Source organism: Schistocerca americana, chromosome X, assembly GCF_021461395.2.
Source record: "Schistocerca americana isolate TAMUIC-IGC-003095 chromosome X, iqSchAmer2.1, whole genome shotgun sequence".
Lineage (NCBI taxonomy): Eukaryota > Metazoa > Arthropoda > Insecta > Orthoptera > Acrididae > Schistocerca > Schistocerca americana.
Window position 1 is genome coordinate 103197446 of NC_060130.1, and position 22709 is coordinate 103220154.

General features: G+C 38.2%; 1 protein-coding gene across 1 annotated transcript in view; it reads right to left on the reverse strand.

Annotated features, from left to right (window-relative positions):
• LOC124555556 (histidine ammonia-lyase-like) overlaps positions 1 to 22709 on the reverse strand; it is a 244837-nt gene that overhangs the window by 95573 nt on the left and 126555 nt on the right. Inside the window, exons 6-9 of the mRNA XM_047129513.1 lie at positions 18780 to 18852; positions 11589 to 11655; positions 6713 to 6876; positions 3171 to 3310 (exon numbers count right to left, since the gene is read on the reverse strand). Of these exons, the coding sequence (XP_046985469.1) occupies positions 3171 to 3310; positions 6713 to 6876; positions 11589 to 11655; positions 18780 to 18852 (444 nt within the window). The remainder of the gene's footprint in view (positions 1 to 3170; positions 3311 to 6712; positions 6877 to 11588; positions 11656 to 18779; positions 18853 to 22709) is intronic.

A 22709-nucleotide genomic window follows, 5' to 3' on the forward strand; every position in this document is an offset into this window, starting at 1 on the left:
GAGTTCGTTCAGTGGTCAGAAGAAAGGAAGGGCATACCATTTCCTAAAGCTTGCCTAGTAAAGCATTGCCATGTTCAAAGCAACCTTTTGGTTCAAAATAGCATTAGTTCGTCATCTTAAAAATATGTTCATAAAGATATTTCTATGTGTTCATTCCTGTGACTGATCACACTACACCAAACACACATTCAAATGTGTGTGACATTTGAGTGTCTGGAGCATATCAAGCAGAAGTTATTTAAATTTTTATTTTAAAAAAATCTCATTTGAAAACTTCTTCCTGTATGCTAACAAAAAAATTTCATTGGACATTTTGCATCAGGAAAGGTATTAATGGTTCAGTAATCAAATATATGAAACATAAGTGACATTTATAAACAACATGATTGCTGTCAGGTATTTATTAACTGTGGTTCTGCACTGGAAAAACATGATACTTGTCTAAACATCTAAAATGTCACAGAGTTATGTAGTGCAATTATTAATAAGATCTTATACAGAAATTTGTTTTAGAAAACTTTCTTTATGTGTAACTGCTTGGAATATACATACAAGTAAAGCTTAATAGAACCTTCTCTAGTATGAAATGACTGAAGTAGGTGTAATAAATTAGTAAGGCTTCACAATGACAGATTAATGGAGGTGAATGTCAGTAAGAATAATACTATGAGACATGGAGACAAAATCTCAGTGGATAGGAAACTGCTAGAGCAAGTAGCTGCTTGAATGTACTTACAGTCATTCATAATTTCAAATGGAAAGTCGAAAGAAAAGATTGGGAAAAAAGATGGAGTAATAGACTTACTGTTGACTGTGATGAGACAAAACTTCTTCAATAAGAAAGAGAACTACTAAAGAACACAATTTTTTTCACCTACAGTGTATAGATACTTATCCTGGTTCTGAGTAAAAAGCCATATTTGAGCAGGAAAGAGGAGATGAGTATAGTATCCAAGTGGAACAATCACAGTGACTTGAACATGTCCAGTTAGTACTGAAAGTTTAATGGAGGTAAAGATGTAAGATAAGAAAGTATGATGACGCCCAAGATAGACCTGTGACTATGTAACTGAAGAGTTACTTGAATATAGGGGACTGTTAGAGAGAGAGACAATAGCTATGACTATAGGCATGAAGGACTTATAGGTCCTTTGCATCCTGTTAACTATAAGGTAGTGGGGGCACGATTAAGTAAGCAAGCTAGACAGATGATCCAGTAAGGTGATCCTTATCTTCAGACAAAAACAACCACTTTTCATTACATAGCAATATTTTCACTAACATTTTTATACATTTTTACAGCATAGTGTTCAGATAAATAATGTGTGGTTATAATTAAACTTTCCCTATTTAACATGTTTTAAAACGGAAACTAGTTACCATACTAGTATCAAATTTGGTAGCATTAATGTTCAGGACATAGGGAAGAGAAATAATGCAGAATCAATTCAGTTGAAACACCTTTAATGTGCTGCTATGATACATCATACCATTACATATTGGTACCCTTGCTGCTACAAAAGGGGCTCAATATAGTGCCCATCAGTGTCCAGAAGAGTCTGAAACTGCAGGATTGCACATCAGAACAAAGCATGTCTGCAGTTATGTTGGCTACCCCTCTTAATATGCTGTGCTTCAGATCAGCACATGTGTGAATGTTCCCCTGGTAAACCCTGTCCTTCAGATAGCCCCACAACCAGAAATCACAGGGAGTGAGATCAGGTGACTGTGCCGACCAAGCATTTGGAAATGATCCGCTGATAATTCAATCATTTCCAAATGTGTTTTGGAGAAGCAGGTGAATTTCATGAGCGATGTGTGGTGGGGCCTCATATAGCATGAAAACTGTTGAGTTCAATGTGTGTCTCTCCTGTAGGGCGAAGCATATCACTTTAATGCTGGCCAGTAATACTGCATGTCTTTGGTCCTTGAATGCCAACCTATTCAAAAAAGAATGGGCCAATGATGAACATAGGCATGTTCACCGTACAGAGGAACTTTGTGCACAGTGACTGGAGGTGAAGATCCTCACACTCGGCAATTCTGTATGTTCACCTCACTTGTCAGAGAAAAATGAGCTTCGTCTGTCCATGGGATGGTCAAGGGCCAGCCCTCATCAACATCAATCCTTGTGAAAAATTGGAGAGTGAAGTCAACACATTGTTGTGCATCCCAAGGTGCAAGCTGCTGTAGATATGGATCTTGTATGGATATCATTTGAGATTGGTTTGAAGCACCTTCTGTGCAGTGGACCATGGGACGTTCAACTGTCATGACATAGTAAATGCACTGTCTGATGATTGAGAATTGTGCACAGTGTTGCCTGCCATAGCAACAGTAATTTCATCAACCACCTGTGGCGCAACCGGTCATTGGTCTGTTACTGGAGTGACACCCAGTTCTCCAATTGATTCAAACTTCTTCATCATGCTCAACACAGCAGGTGAGGAACAGGACCCTTTCATAATCCTTTCAGCCAGCAATATTCTCAAAGGCCAGCTGCAGCATTATTGTTGTTTTGTTAATAGAGCTCCACCAATAATGCCCTGCTTCTTTTGTCCAAGCTCATGTTGACATGTCAACAAGTGCACTGCAACTGGTCAGGTGTGTGAGACTAAGAATCATGATGACTGATCATGGCACCTGGTGGCCAGAGTTGGAACTGGATGGTGGCACTGTGATGCATGGAAATCATGCACCCCATACTCTGGACATTAATGCTACAAAGTTCGGTACCGGTATGGTAATTAGTTTCCATGTTATAACATGTTAAATAGGGAAAGTTTAATTATAACCACCTGGTATATAAATAAACAAGTGATAAACATACATAAGTTATGAAACAGCTTCTGAATAGTGTAAGTGGCAAAGCAACAGTAATATTTCATGTTAGCGTCTTTTGTTTGTCTTGAGTAAGTTATTAACTTGCAGTCAATTTCAGTATATATAAAATAAATGTTTTTATATAATAATCCCATCTGTTAATATTACATGGGCAGAATATTGTTAACAATAGTTATTAGTCAGAGTGACACACTGATATATTTCTAGACTTCTTCTACATCCCTGAGGTGATGCTAGCCACTTTTTACATGATGTACAAACAACTAAAAAAATAAAAAAACTGTAAATTATTGAGCTTTAATACAAATGATGAAATGCATTCTCACATCTTTGGCATCCCCCCAGCCTGTTGATGGACTCCACATTTTGCCCTCTCCCAGCAGTCCTAAGGCAAGATGAGCTAAGGGTGCTAGGTCACCACTGGCTCCCACTGAGCCTTGTTCAGGCACCCATGACAAACATGAAGCTGTAAAGAAAATAATTAAATTATTACATGTAGAAAAGAACACTTTCATACTGACTGAAATATTATTTTCCAGCAGCATGAACACATGGTTTTTTTAAAACTATGGTAAATTGTAGTATTAACAAACAAATCAATTAAAAATTATATTTATAAAATATTATATAGTTGTATCTGCAATGTTTCTGGATCTCTCCAAAGCATTTGACACTGTTGCTCATGAAATACTGGTAAGAAAACTGGAAAACTATGATGTTTGAGGACAAGCAGGTGAAAGGATAGAATGATACAGGCACAACAGGAAACCATATATATCAATAGGGAATACATGTCAGTCAGAAACCAAAGCCATGAAATATGGAATGCCGGAAGGATCTGTAATTGGGCCATTGCTGTTTAATCTATATGTTAGTGACATAGGTGCTGAAGAGAAGGACAAGAAAATATTGTATGCCGATGACATGACAATACTGAACAATGATGAAAATGCGGTACTGCTTGACAGAAGAGCATAGATATCTGCAAACACCACAGCTCAGTGACTCCTGGAAAATGAAGTTGTCATAAATCTAAAAAAAAGACTGTATGTAAGGTTCACAAATAAAGAGAAGGCTGTGCGCATGCATTTATAGGTGGATGAAATGAGACTGGAAGAAGTAGAATCCACTAGATTCTTATGTATTACTGTGGATAACGAGCTCAAATGGAACCACCATAATAATTCTGTCAGTAAGAAACTCAGCTTCATTATATTCATTATGAGGCAGGTGTCACAGTATTCAGGCAAACAGCTTTTGTGCACAGTATACCACTGACTATTTGAACCTTACCTGAAGTATGGAGTGATAGTCCTGGGAAACTTAAACATTCAAGAAATAAAACGGGTGTTCACATCACAAAAAAAAGCAACCAGGGCCATATTATGAAGAAAGACTTTTGAAACATGCAGAAATTGCTTCAAAAGACTAGGCACTTTAACTTTTACATCCATGTACATATATAAAACTATAATATATGTCCCAAAAGATAGTGCAGGGTAAGCTACAAATGCTAGTGTAAAAAAATGGTTCAAATGGCTCTGAGCACTATGGGACTTAATTTCTGAGGTCATCAGTCCCCTAGAACTTAGAACTACTTAAAGCTAACTAACCTAAGGACATCACACACATCCATGTCCGAGGCAGGATTCGAACCTGCGACCGTAGAGGTCACGCGGTTCCAGACTGTAGCGCCTAGAACCGCTCGGCCACCCTGGCCGGCAAATGCTAGTGTACACATCCACAACACACAGAGGAAGAATGGCATACAAAGCATATCCCACCAACTGACAATGCTTGAAAAAAGATCCCAGCACTCAGATTTAAAACTACTAAGAAGTCTGCCTAAAAAGTTGTCTGGCAATGTACATGACACTAAGTTTTCAAAGAACCTCAAAGATTATCTGATGGAAAAGGAATTTAACAGTGTTGAAGAGTACTTATCACATTAACTTTGTATATATTCCTACTTAGAATCATGGATGTTAGAATGTAAGAAAAATGATTAGGAAGTATATGATGATGAATGTTTTCTATTTTTGACATTTCTATACCACATGTACATTTACTGTGTACCACATAATCCTACAGGATCCTAATAAAATTCAGTTTGTTCTTGTTGGGGGTCAGCTGTCAATTCCTGCACCAAGTGTCAATATTCTGCAGGTCTTCCTGCAATCTGTTACAATTTTGTCACACAGTGTCTTCTCTATACACAACAGCACCGTCCTTGAACAGTTCCATGGAGCTTCCAATGTATCCTCTCTTGGATCTACAGAGTGAGCAGAATTTCACATGGTTGTTGTTTGAATAATGAGTGCTGATTCCTACAGAGGATATTTTTGGCCTCTAGAAAGGTTGTTATAGACAAGCATAAAACTCATTCCAAAACTGTACAACAGATTGAAATCACCCATAACAACACACAGTTGTGTTTATTTGTTCAGCAGCCCTTCTTGGAAATGAGAATGGCATGCAAACTTTCCAATCACTTGGAAGGCTTTATTCATCAAGCAACCTATGGCAGTCTGCTTCTAGAAGCAGTGCAAGCTATTTTTCATTGCCAGGTCTGTGGTACTTCTGTAGACTAAAAATACCTAAAAGACTGCTCATAAGAACTATCACATAACAGTAATAATTTCAAAATGATACAATGACTTTATGTGGTGGTGAGTGTTATCTTGCTTAATACCATATTTTAAATGCTCTGTTTCATGGTATTACTCTCTAAGGTAACAAAGCCTGCATAAAGGACTAAAGTTAAAAATACTACAATTTGCATGTTGTGCATCTGGAGTCATCAACAATAGGCATTCAGCAAATGCCTATTTTTGGTGACTCCACATGCACAACATGGAAATTGTAGTATTTTTATCTTCCACGTGCTTTTAATGCCATTCTTGATATCACCAGTACATATTAAATTGTTGGAGGAATCTATTTTCCAGTTTCTTATGTGGTGCAGTTGTGGTGTTTCAAATGGGGGTATTATACTACTACCTATACAGCTCTCACACTAACACGTAGTCATTTCCATCTCTTTTGACTATTATATAAAATAGGCTGCTTCACAAATTACATGGGTGTCCAACATAATATAATGATGAGGCTCTAGAGGATTGTTGCATATCCTTCCTATGCAGGGATATATTCCCTGGTACATCACTGGAATGAACGTTTGCATGGCTGTGTTGTCTGTGTTAAAATATAACATGCATCCAAGCCATATAAGAGTACATGTGTTGCAAAATTGTCCATCACAAGTTTAGTAACCTTACATTTCAAATTAGTCCTCATTTGATCACATGGAAATGAATCAAAATTTCTAAGTTATTTAATTTGAAATATGTAGTCTAAGTATTAAGAAACATGAGTAAGTTGATGTCTCCTAATTACAAGTATATGTTCAGTGCATAAATGGCACCAGATAAAATAAATATATCATTATCTGAATAAATATAGTATCTCACTGTGATGAAACTTACCTCTGTGGTACACAAAAGAGTTTGTACATTAATATAAACAACAAAAAAGAATAAATCTTGTTTTTTTTATTTCCAAAAAAGTAACATCAAATGTTAATACTCATAAAACCCCTGCAGAAAGAGTCACACATTACATAGCTGGCACTGCTTGACATATAAGAAAAATGATTAGGAAGTATGTGATGATGAATGTTTTCTATTTTTGACATGTTTATACGACATAATTTTTAATGATGTATTAATTAGTATGTGTTAGTGCTTAATATTGATAGTATTAGAAAATAAAACTTCAATATTTTTCTACAACATGTGGTTTTTATAATAATATGAAATGTATCATTTAACAATGTTTTCACTGCCATGTGAAAATTTAACAGTCTTACCATTAAATGCATTGATTAAGTGTTGTAATGTTTGGAGAGATATACCACTGTGGCCTTTAGCAAGAACATTTATTCGTAGTGCTAGAAGCATTCTTGTCTTCTCTGGATTCAGTGGATTTCCTACACCTGCTGCATGGGATCTAATTAAATTGTACTGGAGCTCTCTGTGAATAAAACATTTCCTTATAAATAACATAATTACCATGCAAAAGGGCTAATACTTGGACTACACAGTTAATTTTTCTCTATAAGAAACATTTAGAGAAAGAAAAAATATAGGATATATAAGATACAAATTTATTGTTCAGATTAACATCTAAAACTTAAGCTTTTTTTTATACAAAAGATGACATTTATGATTTGAGATTTCCACATGTGAACAATTTATCTCATATCATCAGGTTATAAAGGATTGATCCAATGGTCTTAGAGCAAGGGCACCCATATCCAGAGGCAAGGACAGTGGTGGGTAGGGGCGGGGGGTGGGGGTGGGAGGGGGTGAGGGGGAAGACATCCCCCCCCCCCCCTCCCCCCAGCTCTCAGAGAAAGAACAAAATATAGTGTAACAAGTTGTTTTTCTTTCAATAAAATGATTTAAAGTTGCTATTAAAACAGGTTTTCAACATGGTTGGAACTCGAACATTTTTATGGCCACTAACAATTGTCATTCATCTTCCACATCTACATCTACATGGTTACTCTGGAAATCACATTTAAGTGCCTGGCAGAGGGTTCATCGAACCACCTTCACAATAAGTTTCTACTATTCCACTCTTGAACAGTGTGTGGAAAAAATGAAAATCTGTGAGGGCTCTGATTTCCCTTATTTTATTATGATTATCATTTCTCCCTATGTAGTTCAGCATCAACAAAACATTTTCACATTTGGAAGAGAAATTTGGTGATTGAAATTTCATGAAAAGATCCTGCCACAATGAGAAACGACTTTGTATTAATGATGTCCACTCCAAATCCTGTATCATGTCCATGACACTCTCCCCCATATTTCACAATAATACAGTATGTGTCGCCATTCTTTTAACTTTCTCAGTGTAGCCCATTAATCCTATTTGGTAAGGATCCCACACTGTGCAGCAATACTCCAAAAAGAGGAAGGACAGGCACATTGTAGGCAGTCTCTGTAGTAGATCTGTTGCATCTTCTAATAAAACACAGTCCTTGGTTTGCCTTCCCCTAGGTGTTCTTTCCAATTTAAGTGGTGTTCCAAAATCCTGCTACATATGAATGCTAAAGATATGGGCCTGTAATTTAGGGATTACTCCTATTGCCGTTTTTGAATATTGGTGTGGAACTTTCCAGTCTTTGGGTACATATCTTTCATTGAGCGAGTTGTCTACATCTACATATGTACTCCACTAGTCACCAAGCAGTGTGTTATGGAGGGTACAATTCATGCCAAAGCCATATCCCCCCCCCCACCCACCCCCTACCCCCCACCCCCTCTGTTCCACTCACGGATCGAACTAGGGAAAAATGACTGTCTGAACGCCTCAGTCAGAGCACTAATTTCCCTTATCGTTGAATGGTGATCATTGCGTGATTTGAAAGTTAGAGGTAATAATATAGGCTCTACATCCTCAGTGAAGATGGGATTTTGGAATTTAGTCAGCAGCCCCTTCCATTTAGCGCATTGTCTATCTGCAAGTGTGTCCAACTTCAAACTTTCTATGAGATTTGTAATGCACTCGTGTTGGCTAAATGTACCAGTCACGAGTCATGCCACTCTTCTTTGGACCTTCTCAATCTCTTGAATCAGACCGAACTGGTAAGGGTCCCATACAGATGAACAATACTCTAAGACTGGATGAACTAACGTATTGTAAGCTAATTCCTTTGTTGAAGGCCCGCATCGCTTCAGGATTCTACCAATAAACTGTAGTTCACCTTACCCATTACTTGTGTAATCTGATCATTCCATTTGAGATCATTTCTTATAGTCACATCCAGATACTTGGCGAATGTTACCGCTTCCAAAGACTAGGCATTTATTTTGTACTCATTCATTAATGGGATATCCACCTTGTTATACACAGTAGGTTACACTTACTAATATTGAAGGATAACTGCCAGTCATTACACCATGCATTTATTTTCTGCAAATCCTCATTGATTTGTTCACAACTTTCGTGTGATACTGCTTTCCTGTAGACTAAAGTATCATCGGCAAACAGTCTAATGCCTCTGTCAATACCATCAACCAGGCCGTTTATGTAAACGTAAAAACCAACAGACCTATTACATTGCCCTGGGGCACACCTGAAGGTACGCTTGTTTCTGTTGAAGTCACCCCATTCAGGATGACATACTGCTCCAGTCTGTTAGAAAACTTTGCATCCAACCACATATGTCATCAGATAGATCATATGTGTGCACTTTTGTAGCAAGCGACAGTGCAGAACTGAGTTGAAAGCCTTCCAAAAGTCGGGAAATATGGCATCAACCTGGGAGCTGGTATCTACAGCCTGTATCATGCCTGTGTATATCATGCACGAAGAGGGCGAGCTGTGTCTTGCATGACCACTGTTTCCTAAAACCATGCTGGTTTCTGTAGATGAGCTTCTCAGAGTCTAGAAAGGTCATTATGTCTGAACGCAAAATATGTTCCATGATTCTACAACAAATCGATGTCAGTGAAATTGGCCGGTAATTATGTGCATCCGATTTTCTACCCTTTTTGTAGATTGCTATGACCTGGGCCTTCTTCCAGTCCTGTGAAACTTTCTGCTGTTCCAGTGATCTCTGATAGATGATGGATAAGAATGGTGCTAGATTTGTAGCATAGTCAACACATAATCTTACGGGGATACCGTCTGGGCCAGATGCCTTCCTGGCGTCTAAGGATCTTAACTGTTTTACAATCCCAGATACAGTAAACACTAATTGAAATGGGGAATGGTGCTGCAGTCCTCTACCGTAAACGAGTTTTTGAAAGCTAGCTTTAGAATTTCGGCCTTCTGTTTATCATCATCAGTTATATTACCCATACTGTCAGCAAGAGAAGGTGTTGAATTATTTGTAGCATTCATAGATTTTATGTACAACCAAAATTTTTTTTTGAATTTTTTTTTTTAGATTCTGCAAATAAAATATTGCTTTCAAGTTCATTAAGAGAATCTCTTATTGTCCTTCTAACAGCTGCTTCCATTTTGCATAATTTCTGTTTGTCAGTGGGGCAGTGACTACATTTAAAACAACTGTACAAAATTCTCCAATTTCTCAGCAACTTCTTAATATGTTTCCAGAATGAGATTTTCACTCTGCAGCGGAGTGTGCGCTGATATGAAACTTCCTGGCAGATTAAAACATCCCCAGGCTGTGGGTAAGCCATGTCTCCACAGTATCCTTTCTTTCAGGAGTGCTAGTTCTGAAAGGTTCGCAGGAGAGCTTCTGTAAAGTTTGGAAGGTAGGAGACGAGGTATTGGCAGAAGTGAAGCTGTGAGTACTGGGCGTGAGTTTTGCTTCGGTAGCTCAGATGGTAGAGCACTTGCCCGCGAAAGGCAAGGGTCCCGAGTTCGAGTCTCGGTCGGGCACACAGTATTAATCTGCCAGGAAGTTTCTTAATATGTTTGTTGTACCAAGGTGGATCCTTTCCCTTCCCTATATTTTTGCTAGACACTTACTTCTCAAGCACATGGTGGACAATACCCTTAAATTCCGACCAAAGATGCTCAATATGATTGTTACATATGTACCTATTGCATCAGCATACTCTGGAAGGAACCTAATTGGTATACAATCTGGACCAGAAGACTCACTTTTATGAAGTGATTTAAGTTGCTTCACTATTTCAAGGAGATCTTCTAAGTTACTTACACTGGCAGCTGTTCTTGGTCCAAATTCTGGAATATTTTCTTTGTTTTCTTTGGTGAAGCAATTTCAAAAGTCTGTGTTTAGTGAAAACACTCATAGCCCTAGCTCAGCCCCCTCCCCCATCCATTACTAACTATTGTATGGGCCCCCTTGTCTCAGCACCATGTTACGAAAAGGATCTGATAGTACTGTCATGTGCTGTATAATTCAGCTCCACTATGAGCAAAATAAAAGACATATTAGATGTAGTCACACTTCCAGCCAGTCAATTAATATAAGTACTTACTCATACAAGTAGATAATAAGTATCCACTGATACCATTATAGACCAAATAAATTTTTATATTTTGAGACAACACATTATGTTTCAAATAGATTTGTATCTGGCAACAGCAAACAATTGCACAGCATATAAATTATAAGATATCAAAGTGCACAAAAAATGAAAATTACTTCCATTAGAGACATTTATACATATTGTATTTTGCTTTGACACAACCAAGAAGGAGGTAGATAAGCACTACTTACTTTTTGGGTTAAGGCAGCTACATTTCTAGAATAGTTCATAAATGTGTATTTTTTCAGAGAGTTCAAAGAAATAGCAATATAAGCAGCCATTGAAAACAGAACATACTGACGTACTCATGTTAAACATGGGAGGAACTTACTGTACAGTGAGATCAAGCCAGTTACAAATACAGCAGTATAGTAAAAGTAACAGCCACTTCATTGGGAAGATATGAACCGACTCACTGCTAGTGGTATAAAAATGTAAAGAGTCAGCTTAGGTAACTCAGGTAGCAGGCTTTCCTTTTCTTTCAAACTTTGAGGAACTTGAAGCAACAGTAATATACATTGTTTATACCATCACTATCAGAGGGAAAATGTGGAATAGGTATAGGCTGGGGAAATAAATGTACCTACTTTCCAGGGATCCTTGGTTTGCTCAGTTGAAAAAATTACGTTAAAAAGCACACAAAATTAAATTATGATCTTTGAAATGAAAAATATAAATTACATTTTGATATAAATTCGGTTTACTTACTCTAATTTGTCAGCATCAATTACGGTCCTCGCAAACTTTCCAAAACCTGTTGTTATTCCGTAAACCACTGAAGCAGAAACATTTGCACCACAGATGTAGTTATTTTTAAAGATAAAATAATTGTATTAAGTAAGAAATATGGACTTCTCATACCTATTCACCATAATATTATTAATTTTAAAACTAATTGTGAATATTTATGAAGTTATTTCTTGTAGAAATCCTTAGAAAAACTTTCACAAACCCAGGGAGTTACTACAGTTATGCTTAATTTGGTCATATATTCATAGCAAAATGTACAACATTTCTATTTTCTTCATCAAGATATACTAAACAATTTTCAGTTGAAATGTAGCATATCAGTTGTTTCCTTACAGTGTGTGTATATGTACTAACTACTACATACATCCAAACAGAGCACAGCACATGCATGATAATGAGGTCAGTCTTATGTAATTTAGCAGCTTGCAAGGAAACAGGTAAAGTGATTCATGTATTCGAAAGAAATAAAAAATGAATCATAAAGTACATCATTATCCTCTTATCTTCAGAAAGAACACAGAAGACTGAGAAACAAAGAAGTTTTGGGCATATTGGAAATCAAGTGTTTCCAAAATAAACTGTTGTTCTTCCAAGGAAGTCATTAAATTTATTGGACTGTACAACAAAATTTCTGTCACTATTATTTAATTGTTAAGGATAAATATTGCTGTTCATAATCAGTTCAGAAAGGCTAAAAAAAAGGGTCACAAGAATGCTGAATCAGAATGAAATAGTTCTGCCTACCACTGGCCCATTATTGTGCACAATCCACATCTCAATGATCTGATTTGAAGACAAATGATTATGTAGTGATTTCCCCCAGAGAATGGTCTCAGTGCCATGAATCTTATAAAGTTTTTAAAAGCATTAGTGCAAATGGCCAGGTGTGTCTCCCTCTCTCCATGTGATTTTTTATTGTCACTCTCATGGTGAGTAACCTGCACATGATTTGTGCTTGCACCATGATATGACAAGTATCTTAGCTCTCCTCTCTCCAACATAATTCCAGACTTACCATATCACATTTCTGTGATCCATAAACGTAATTTATCTAGCAACATGGCTCTCATTTTGAAAATAAAACAGTTTGTTGGACTGATATTGATTCCAATAAGGTTACTTCAATTTTAGGTGAAAAAAAGTTTGAAGTGAAACTGAACAATATTTACAAATTCAGCGTGTCCAAATTCCTGAAAAGAAAGTTATTTAAAAAATGCCAAACAAGATTCAGATATGTGTTGGCAATGCCATAGTTTAACCTCTTATGGCCACAACATACAATTTTACATTTTATTCTCTTTCTTCTTTCCTTTCCCCTTCCATGTTCATCATTTTTATTTTGTTCCACTTGTTAACACTCTTTCAATTACCAGTATCCATCTACATTTCTTCTCTGTAATTCATCTTATTCAAACCCTTAGGTATTTCCTGATTAGTTATTTTATGTCTCACCACCTGGAGATTCAGAGATTCAATAATTTGTGTAGAAAAGAATATTATCTGCTCCATTCAACTATTTTAATTTTATTTTATTCATATAGTTTCTATTATATTTTGCTTCACTGTTCCCCCTTTTGAAATATTTTTATCCATGGCTCTTCTTTGAATTTCAGTGGAACTCTTTGCTTACAAATGGACGAAATTTAGTACGTTTTTTGTTGTGTCGCTTCTCTCATAACTGTTTATTACCATCGAAAAAAAGGTACAACGTTCTTTTATTAACAGACAGCCACGGCAAAAATTTGGTGAGTGATTTAGAGCAAAATTACAAAGATATCCAAGCAATAGGAATAGTGAAACCAGGTGCAAGTACAAAATCTGTTACTGATGTTGACCTGCAGGGAAACAAGAAAGAAGAGAACGAATATGTAGCATGTATAGTTGGTGCCAATGACATCGCAAGAAATAAAGAATGAAATTGCCTAGCAAGCCTGGAAAACTTCCTAGAAGCAAATAAATCACGAAACATCATTATTACAACACTGCCTCACAGGTAAGATCTCATGTACAATTCATGTGTAAATAAGTTGATTCAAAAAACAAACATTAAAATGAAACAAATGTGTGCTCATTTTGCCAAATGTAAAATATTAGATATAGGCAAACTGAACAGAAGCCTACATACCAGACATGGTATGCACCTAAATTTTGAATGCAAAAAATTCTTGTGTGACAAAATATGGGAAATTATCAAAGAAAAATACGAATTAAACAGAATTCTGAGTCACAAAGTAAACAATGATGTTTTTTTAGAGGAAAGCATAATAAATTAACTCTTGCGTATCAGAATGTCCAGTATGTAACTAACAAAACAGAGCAGCTGAGTGTTTACTTAAAAGAAACTAAGCCACACCTCTTCCTAGCGAGTGAATTGAGATGCGAGGAAGAGGAAGCATATGGTAACAGGCTAAAAAATTACAAACTTATAAACTTGTACTGCAGAAAGACACAAAAAAGTGGTGTGGTAGTCATTTATAGTAGAAATGATGTAAAATCAGGTGGAGAAATGTAGGGTCCCCCTGAATAGGTCAGGCGTGCACTACACACAGGAAGTGGCTACAAGGGTAGCAGAGTACGTGTGGAATGCACTGTGGGAATTTTAGGTTAGAGAATTCCCTCCCTAGGCCAGACAAGATGCCTCCTGAGAGGTGGCAAGGTAGTAGTAGGCAAAACGCAACAGGGAATAACAATATTACTGTGGTAATAGTAAACTGCAGGAGCATCTATAGAAAGGTCCCAGAACTGCTCTCATTAATAAATGGTCAAAATGCCCACATAGTACTAGGGACAGAAAGTTGGCTGAAACCAGATGTAAACAGTAATGAAATTCTAAACTCAGATTGGAGTGTATACTGCAGAGACAGGCTGGACAGTGGAGGGGGAGGCGTGTTTATAGCAATAAAAAGTGCTATAGTGTTGAAGGAAATTGACGGAGATCCGAAGTGTGAAATAATTTGGGTGAAGGTCATGGTTACAGCAGGCTCAAACATGGCGATTGGATGTCTCTATAGGCCCCCTGGCTCAGCAGCTGTTGTGGCAGAGCACCTGAAGGAAAATTTGAAAAATATTTCGAGTAGATTTCCCCACCATGTTATAGTTCTGGGTGGAGATTTTAATTTTCCGGATATAGACTGGGAGATTCAAATGTTCATAATGGGTGGCAGGGACAAAGAATCCAGTGAAATTTTTTTAAGTGCTTTATCTGAAAACTACCTTGAGCAGTTAAACAGAGAACCGACTTGTGGCGAAAACATATTAGACCTTCTGGTGACAAACAGACCCGAACTATTTGGAACAGTTAACGCAGAACATGGAATCCGCAATCACAAAGCGGTTACTGCATTGATGATTTCAGCCATAAATAGAAATATTAAAAAAGGTAGGAAGATTTTTCTGTTTAGCAAAAGTGACAAAAAGCATATTTGAGAGTACTTGATGGTTCAACACAAAAGTTTTGCCTCAAGTACAGATAGTGCTGACGATCAGTGGACAAAGTTCAGAACCATCGTACGATATGCATTAGATGAGTATGTGCTAAGCAAGATTGTAAGAGGTGGAAAAGAGCCACTGTGGTACAACAACCTAGTTAGAAAACTGCTGTGGAAGCAATGGGAACTTCACAGCAAACATAAATATAGCCAAAGCCTTGCAGACATACAAAAATTACGTGAAGCGAAATGTAGTGTGAGGAGGGCTATGCGAGAGGCGTTCAATGAATTTGAAAGTAAAGTTCTATGTACTGACTTGGCAGAAAATTCTAAGAAATTTTGGTCTTATGTCAAAGTGGTAGGTGGATCAAAACAAAATGTCCAGACACTCTGTGACCAAAATGGTACTGAAACAGAGGATGACAGACTAAAGGCTGAAATACTAAATGTCTTTTTCCAAAGCTGTTTCACAGAGGAAAATTGCACTGTAGTTCCTTCTCTAGATTGTCACACAGATGACAAAATGGTAGATATCAAAATAGATGACAGAGGAATAGAGAAAAAATTAAGATCATTCAAAAGAGGAAAGGCCGCTGGACCTGATGGGATACCAGTTCGATTTTACACAGAGTACGCGAAGGAACTTGCCCCTCCCTTCTTGCAGCGGTGTACCGTAGGTCTCTAGAAGAGTGAAGGGTTCCAAAGGATTGGAAAAGGGCACAGGTCATCCCTGTTTTCAAGAAGGGACGTCGAACAGATGTGCAGAAATATAGACCTATATCTCTAATGTCAATCAGTTGTAGAATTTTGGAACACGCATTATGTTCGAGTATAATGACTTTTCTGGAGACTAGAAATCTACTCTGTAGGAATCAGCATGGGTTTCAAAAAAGATGATCATGTGAAAACCAGCTCGTGCTATTCGTCCACGAGACTCAGAGGGCCATAGACATGGGTTCCCAGGTAGATGCCATGTTTCTTGACTTTTGAAAGGCATTCGACACAGTTTCCCACAGTTGTTTAATGAACAAAGTAAGAGCATATAGACTATCAGACGAATTGTGTGATTGGATTGAAGAGTTCCTAGATAACAGAACGCAGCATGTCATTCTCAATGGAGAGAAGTCTTCCGAAGTAAGAGTGATTTCAGGTGTGCCACAGGGGAGTGTCATAGGACCGTTGCTATTCACAATATACATAAATGACCTTGTGGATAACATCGGAAGTTCACTGAGGCTTTTTGCGGATGATGCTGTGGTATATCGAGAGGTTGTAACAGTGGTAAATTGTACTGAAATGCAGGAGCATCTGCAGCAAATTGACGCATGGTGCAGGGAATGGCAGTTGACTCTCAATGTAGACAAGTGTAATGTGCTGCGGATACATAGAAAGAAAGATCCTTTATCATTTAGCTACAATATAGCAGGTCAGCAACTGGAAGCAGTTAATTCCATAAATTATGTGGGAGTACGCATTAGGAGTGATTTGAAATGGAATGATCATATAAAGTTGATCGTTGGTAAAGCAGATGCCAGACTGAGATTCATTGGAAGAATCCTAAGGAAATGGAATCTGAAAACAAAGGATGTTAGTTACAGTACACTTGTTCACCCACTGCTTGAATACTGCTCACCAGTGTGGGATCCGTACCAGAGAGGGTTGATAGAAGAGATAGAGAAGATCCAATGGAGAAGAGCGCGCTTCATTACAGGATCATTTAATAATCACGAAAGCGTTACAGAGATGATGAACTCCGTGGAAGACTCTGCAGGAGAGATGCTCAGTACCTCAGTACGGGCTTTTGTTGAAGTTCCGAGAACGCACCTTCACTGAGGAGTCAAGCAGTATATTGCTCCCTCCTACGTATATCTCGCGAAGAGACCATGAAGATAATATCAGAGAGATTACAGCCCACACAGAGGCATACTGACAATCCTTCTTTCCATGAACAATACGAGACTGGAATAGAAGGGAGAACCGATAGAGGTACTCAAGGTACCCTCTGCTACACGCCGTCAGGTGGCTTGTGGACTATGGATGTAGATGTAGATGTAGATAGATGATCTGAGTACTGAAATGGTATTTGAGGTTGCAGCAGTAAACCTAAAGTATGGAAACAACAGCCTTATTATAGCAGCACTGTACAGGTTACCTGGAAGTAACACAGAAGAGTTTCTAAATTGCCTTGAGGTCCTGCTGGAGGAGACAGCAGTGTATAAAAAACACTTGTTGCTTTTTGTAGACATCAACATAGACTCATTAAATAATAGTGTTAATTATTTGCACTATATGGATGTATTACAGTGTTATAACTTTAAACAAATGAACTCAGAACCTACAAGAGTCACTGCAAATACGAAGACATGTATTGACCATGTTCTCACAAATGTAGGAAAAGAGAAAGTAAATGTAAACACCTTAGAAAACTACATTTGTGATCACAGAGCTCTTACTATGGAAATTGATGTAGGGAACACAGATGTAACTGAAAGTGGTACAGTTATATATAAAAGAAAATTTAATTATTATAAACTTAAGATGGCACTAGGGAATGAAAAATGGGAACCAGTGTACAATGCAACTGAAGTGAATGAAAAATGGGAATATTTCTATAAGTTATTTAGTAACACTTTAAATGAAACCTGTACTTTAGTTAAAAAAGTAAATAAAGTTGTAAACCATAAGGCCGGGAATCTCCCTTCTGAAATTATTGAACTGAAGGAGAAAATGAAAGATTGCTATATACTTTTTAGAGATACTAAACTACAATATTTCTCAACAAAATATAAACTGCTCAGGAAAACATACAGAGAGTCCTTGACTAACCTAAAAGCACAGAAATATACCTCTGAAGTAACGAACTCTAGCTGTATCAGTAAAACTGCCTGGAAAATAATGCATAAAGGAAGTGTGAAACAGAATTCCTGTGAACACAGCAACATAACATTAAAAGAAAATGATGAAGAAATAAATGTCCCAAAAGAAGTGTGTGAGAAATTTATACAAAAGTTCAGTACAGTTGGTACAAATGAAGTTCATGTCAAGCCACAAAACTCTAGTCTTGGAATATTTAGCCAGTCCTTTTATATCCATACCATTTATTACTGAGAGGGACATCCTAGCAATTATATCAGCACTTCGACCAAAAATGTCTTGTGGCTGGGATGACATTTCACCTAAACTGGTAAAGGAATGTAGGGATGAATTAGTGAAACCCCAGACTCACTTGATAAATACACTGTGTCTGTATATGTGAAGATGGATATGTGTGTGTGTGCGAGTTTATACCTGTCCTTTTTTCCCCCTAAGGTAAGTCTTTCCACTCCCGAGATTGGAATGACTCCTTACCCTCTCCCTTAAAACCCACATCCTTTCATCTTTTCCTCTCCTCCCCTCTTTCCTGATGAAGCAACCTTGGGTTGCAAAAGCTTGAAATTTGTGTGTGTGTTTGTGTGTTTTTTATTGTCTCTATCAACGTACCAACGCTTTCGTTTTTGGTTTTAGATATATTTTTCCCATGTGGAATGTTTCCCTCTATTATATTCATAATGTAAATATTTTACTGTATATGTGTAATGTAAGCTAAATTTTCCTGGCAATGTCCGAAAACTTTTTGTTATTCCATATTTCATTATTCCATAGCTGACCACTTCTACGAGTCACAAGTTGCACTTAATGTGCTAATTCAGAATGTTTATTTCTAATTTACACAAATACTTACCTTTCTTTTCTCCTAAAATCTTGTCAATAAGTTCCCTTGCCCTTGTAACATTATTTTCTGATTCATGTGTGAGCTGAAATGAGAGGAAATGCAAAATTATCAAAAATATTTAATATTGCTTGAGCTTATTGGTGGCAGTTGATAAAATACACACACAGCAACAGAACTGTGGGTAACTGAAGATGATGATTGAATGAAAATGACAGCCCTTGCAAAATGCTCACTGATTTTCTCATAAATAACCAATTACAAAACCAGAAAGACGTTTTCACTGAGAAATGACAAATATATTGCAGATTTCTATGTGGCCAAAATTTAATTGTTACACACCTAAAATTTTCTCAAATCCAGTTCATTTCTTTCTTATTGATGAGATATTTAAATGTCAAGGTGTGAGCAGTATTTTGAATGATGATGGAGAAAATAGGTCTACATATATAAAATATGCTTTTTGGCTGCATGAAACAGTTACTTACACTGGCAGCTGTACTTCATGCAAAACAAGATACCATTAAGGAAATTACAGGAATTACCTGGGTCAAAGCTCAATATTTTTTCCACACAAGAAATTTAAATGATAATAATTTTATAATAGCAGAACAAAGTGTGCATTAATTTTACTCACTGTGAACATAAAATGAATATATGATTAGTATGATTCTACTATAAGCAATGGTATATCAAGGAAGGAAGGACAGAATTTAATGTCCATTGTCAGGAATTGTGTAAGCTACAATTGAAGTGGCCTGGGGTGAAGTGCCAGGGACGATTTGCAGCAGGCTGTTGTTAGCTCAGGAAACCAGTATTATGAAGTTAAACACTGTATCTAGATTTGTGATGCTACGCTTGCAGCACTGTGGCACAGAGGCTATACCCCTTTAGTGCATGATGTGGTTGATTTGTGGTATGCTGTTGGCCAAGAAGCTGACCATGAAATCTGTTGCCAGGAATGCTGACACTCAGAAACCCACTCAGTAGTGCATGGCCCAGTTAGGTACACTATGCGATCAAAAGTATCCAGACACCTGGCTGAAAATGACTTACAAGTTCGTGGCGCCCTCCATTGGTAATGCTGGAATTCAATATAGTGTTGTGACAGCTTCCACACTCACAGGCATATGTTCAATCAGGTACTGGAAGGTTTCTTGGGGAATGGTAGCCCATTCTTAACAGAGTACTGCACTGAGGAGAGGTATCAATGTCGATGGGTGAGACCTGGCATGAAGTCAGTGTTCCAAAGGATCCCAAAGGTGTTCTAAGGGATTTAGGTCAGGACTCTGTGCAGGCCAGTCCATTACAGGGATGTTATTGTCATGTAACCCCTCCGACACAGGCCATGAATTATGAACAGGTGCTCAATCGTGTTGAAAAATGCTATCACCAACCCTGAATTGCTCTTCAACAGTGGGAAACAAGAAGATGCTTAAAACATCAATGTAGGCCTGTGCTGCGATATTGCTGGACAAAATAACAAGGGGCGCAAGCCCCTCCATGAAAAACATGACCACACCGTAACACCACCGCCTCCGAATTTTACTGTTGGCACTACACTCGCTGGCAGATGATGTTCACTGGGCATTTGCCATACCCATGCCCTTCCATCGGATTGCCAGATTGTGTACCGTGATTCGTCACTGCACACAATGTTTTTCCACTGTTCAATTGTCCAATGTTTGCACTCCTTACACCAAGCAAGGCATCATTTGGCATTTACCAGTGTGATGTGTGGCTTATGAGCAGCCACTCGACTATGAAATCCAAGTTTTCTCACCTCCCGCCTAACTGTCATAGTACTTGCAGTGGATCCTGATGCAGTTTGGAATTCCTGTGTGATGGTCCGGATAGACGTCTGCCTATTGCATACTATGATCCTCTTCAACTGTTGGCAATCTCTGTCAGTCAACAGATGCGGTCAGCCTGTATGCTTTTGTGCTGCATGTGTCTCTTCACATTTCCACTTCACTGTCACATCAGAAACAGTGGACCTAGGGATGTTTAGGAGTGTGGAAATCTTGCGTACAAATGTATGACACAAGTGACACCCAATCACCTCACCAAGTTCGAAGTCCATGAGGGGCACCCCATTCTGCTCTCTCACGATGTCTAATGACTACTGAGGTCACTGATATGGAGTACTTGGCAGTAGGTGGCAGCACAGTGCACCTAATATGAAAAATTTTGATTTTGGAGGTGTCCAGATACTTTTGATCACATAGTGTATAGTGTGATTGCTGGCAGATGCAGCCAGTGGTGTGCAAGCCTGCTGGAAATCTTTTAGGAGATTCCAGCCTATGGAAGTAGAATTTGCCCCTATGAGTGAAGGCACATGGTGCTAGGTCACCCCTTCATCCCTCCCAGTGTGGTAGGGCAGTGGCTGCACCACCCTAGTAATGATCTATTGCCCCCAGTGCAGGAGTGTGGCTGACACTGAAGTGAACCTGGAGGTTCCACATCAGTAGAAAGGCACCAGCCAGGGAGGAGGACCCAGTGCTAGAATATGGCCTAGCAGTAGCAGAGGCCTAGACTCATGGAGGCTGCTTGCTGACCCATATCATTCTGGTGCATGATGTAATCCTCTTGTCATAGAACGTGCTGCTGGACTATGAATACCTCTGCTAGAATTGATGTTTATTTATAATGGTTGGAAGTTCATTTGTTGTGCCAATATACTGCTTCCAACCACATATGGAGTAACAGATCCATCGCTCAACAGTGTAGACACAGCTTGACCTGTCCTGCAAGTCTCTCCACTGTGTCAACAGGATTGTGGTGCTCAGGCTCACCTGACTTGTAATACATAAATAGCCCTGTTGCTGCAATTTACAGGCTGTTGTCTTGCTGCTCAACAGCTGCTTATAGCTTCATCAACTGGAATGGCTGTAATGCCCAACTGATCTGCAACAAAACTCAGCATACATGGACAACAATATATAATATTTACACTTTTCTCTCCAAGTTCTACACAGCTTGAGCTACAAAGTTCATTGGTAGTGAATATATCTTATGCTTTTAGCCCTCTGGCTCATCATTCATCTACACTTAATAACTCTCCTGAAATCAACACATGCAATTGACATGTGAAACTTCCCATTCTCACTAATTAACAGCCAGTTTGTTCCTCATAAAATCATATAATACAGTATACAACTGCTAGTATTGCCTTTCGCTAGTCATACCACGATGGCAGCTCTCCATGTGTTATTTAACGCATAAGAAAAGTTGCTCAGGGGCCCTGTGCCATGTTCACTAGTATTTTGTTGCATCTTACATTCTGGAACATGTATTTTTTACAGGTACCTAAATTGTGATGTTCACCCACACAAAAAGTTTCAACTCTCTATTATTACTCTTTGTTCTTAATGTACAACTGGTGGCCCAGTGTGTGGTATCTGCACCACCAGGGGATCACATGGATGGGTGGCTCTCTGCCTAAGGCTGTACAGAACAGAGTCAGAGCTACTGTGGTGTTGGATATTGAGACACTCAAGATCAGAACCATGTGATGTTTTTCCCAGTACTGCTGCACATGGCGTAGCATCCATTTTGCAGAAATATGCCCCTCTTGGGTTGTTATGAGGTGGATAAGAGAGTGGATCAGATCAGACTGCTGTCATGTGGGCAACACTGCTCATTTTTTTGCCTAAGATAAATTGAATCTTGCATTTGTCCATACCAGTCTGGAATACTCGGGTCTAACATATAATTCTTTCCCACTGACAATTTTGGAGCTTCTCTGCTGTCATTACTGCATGGCTACCCCATCCTCTGGTATTAGCAATGTTTCCCCTGTTCTTACCTGTATTAATTTTTCTAAGGCTTCCCACTTTAATGGGAGGGTTGAGTGGTAAAACACCAAGACAGTGTGTAGCCATTAGCAATCAGGAAACAAATCATCACAGATAGATGTGCCTGGTCTATCCTAACTTCCGC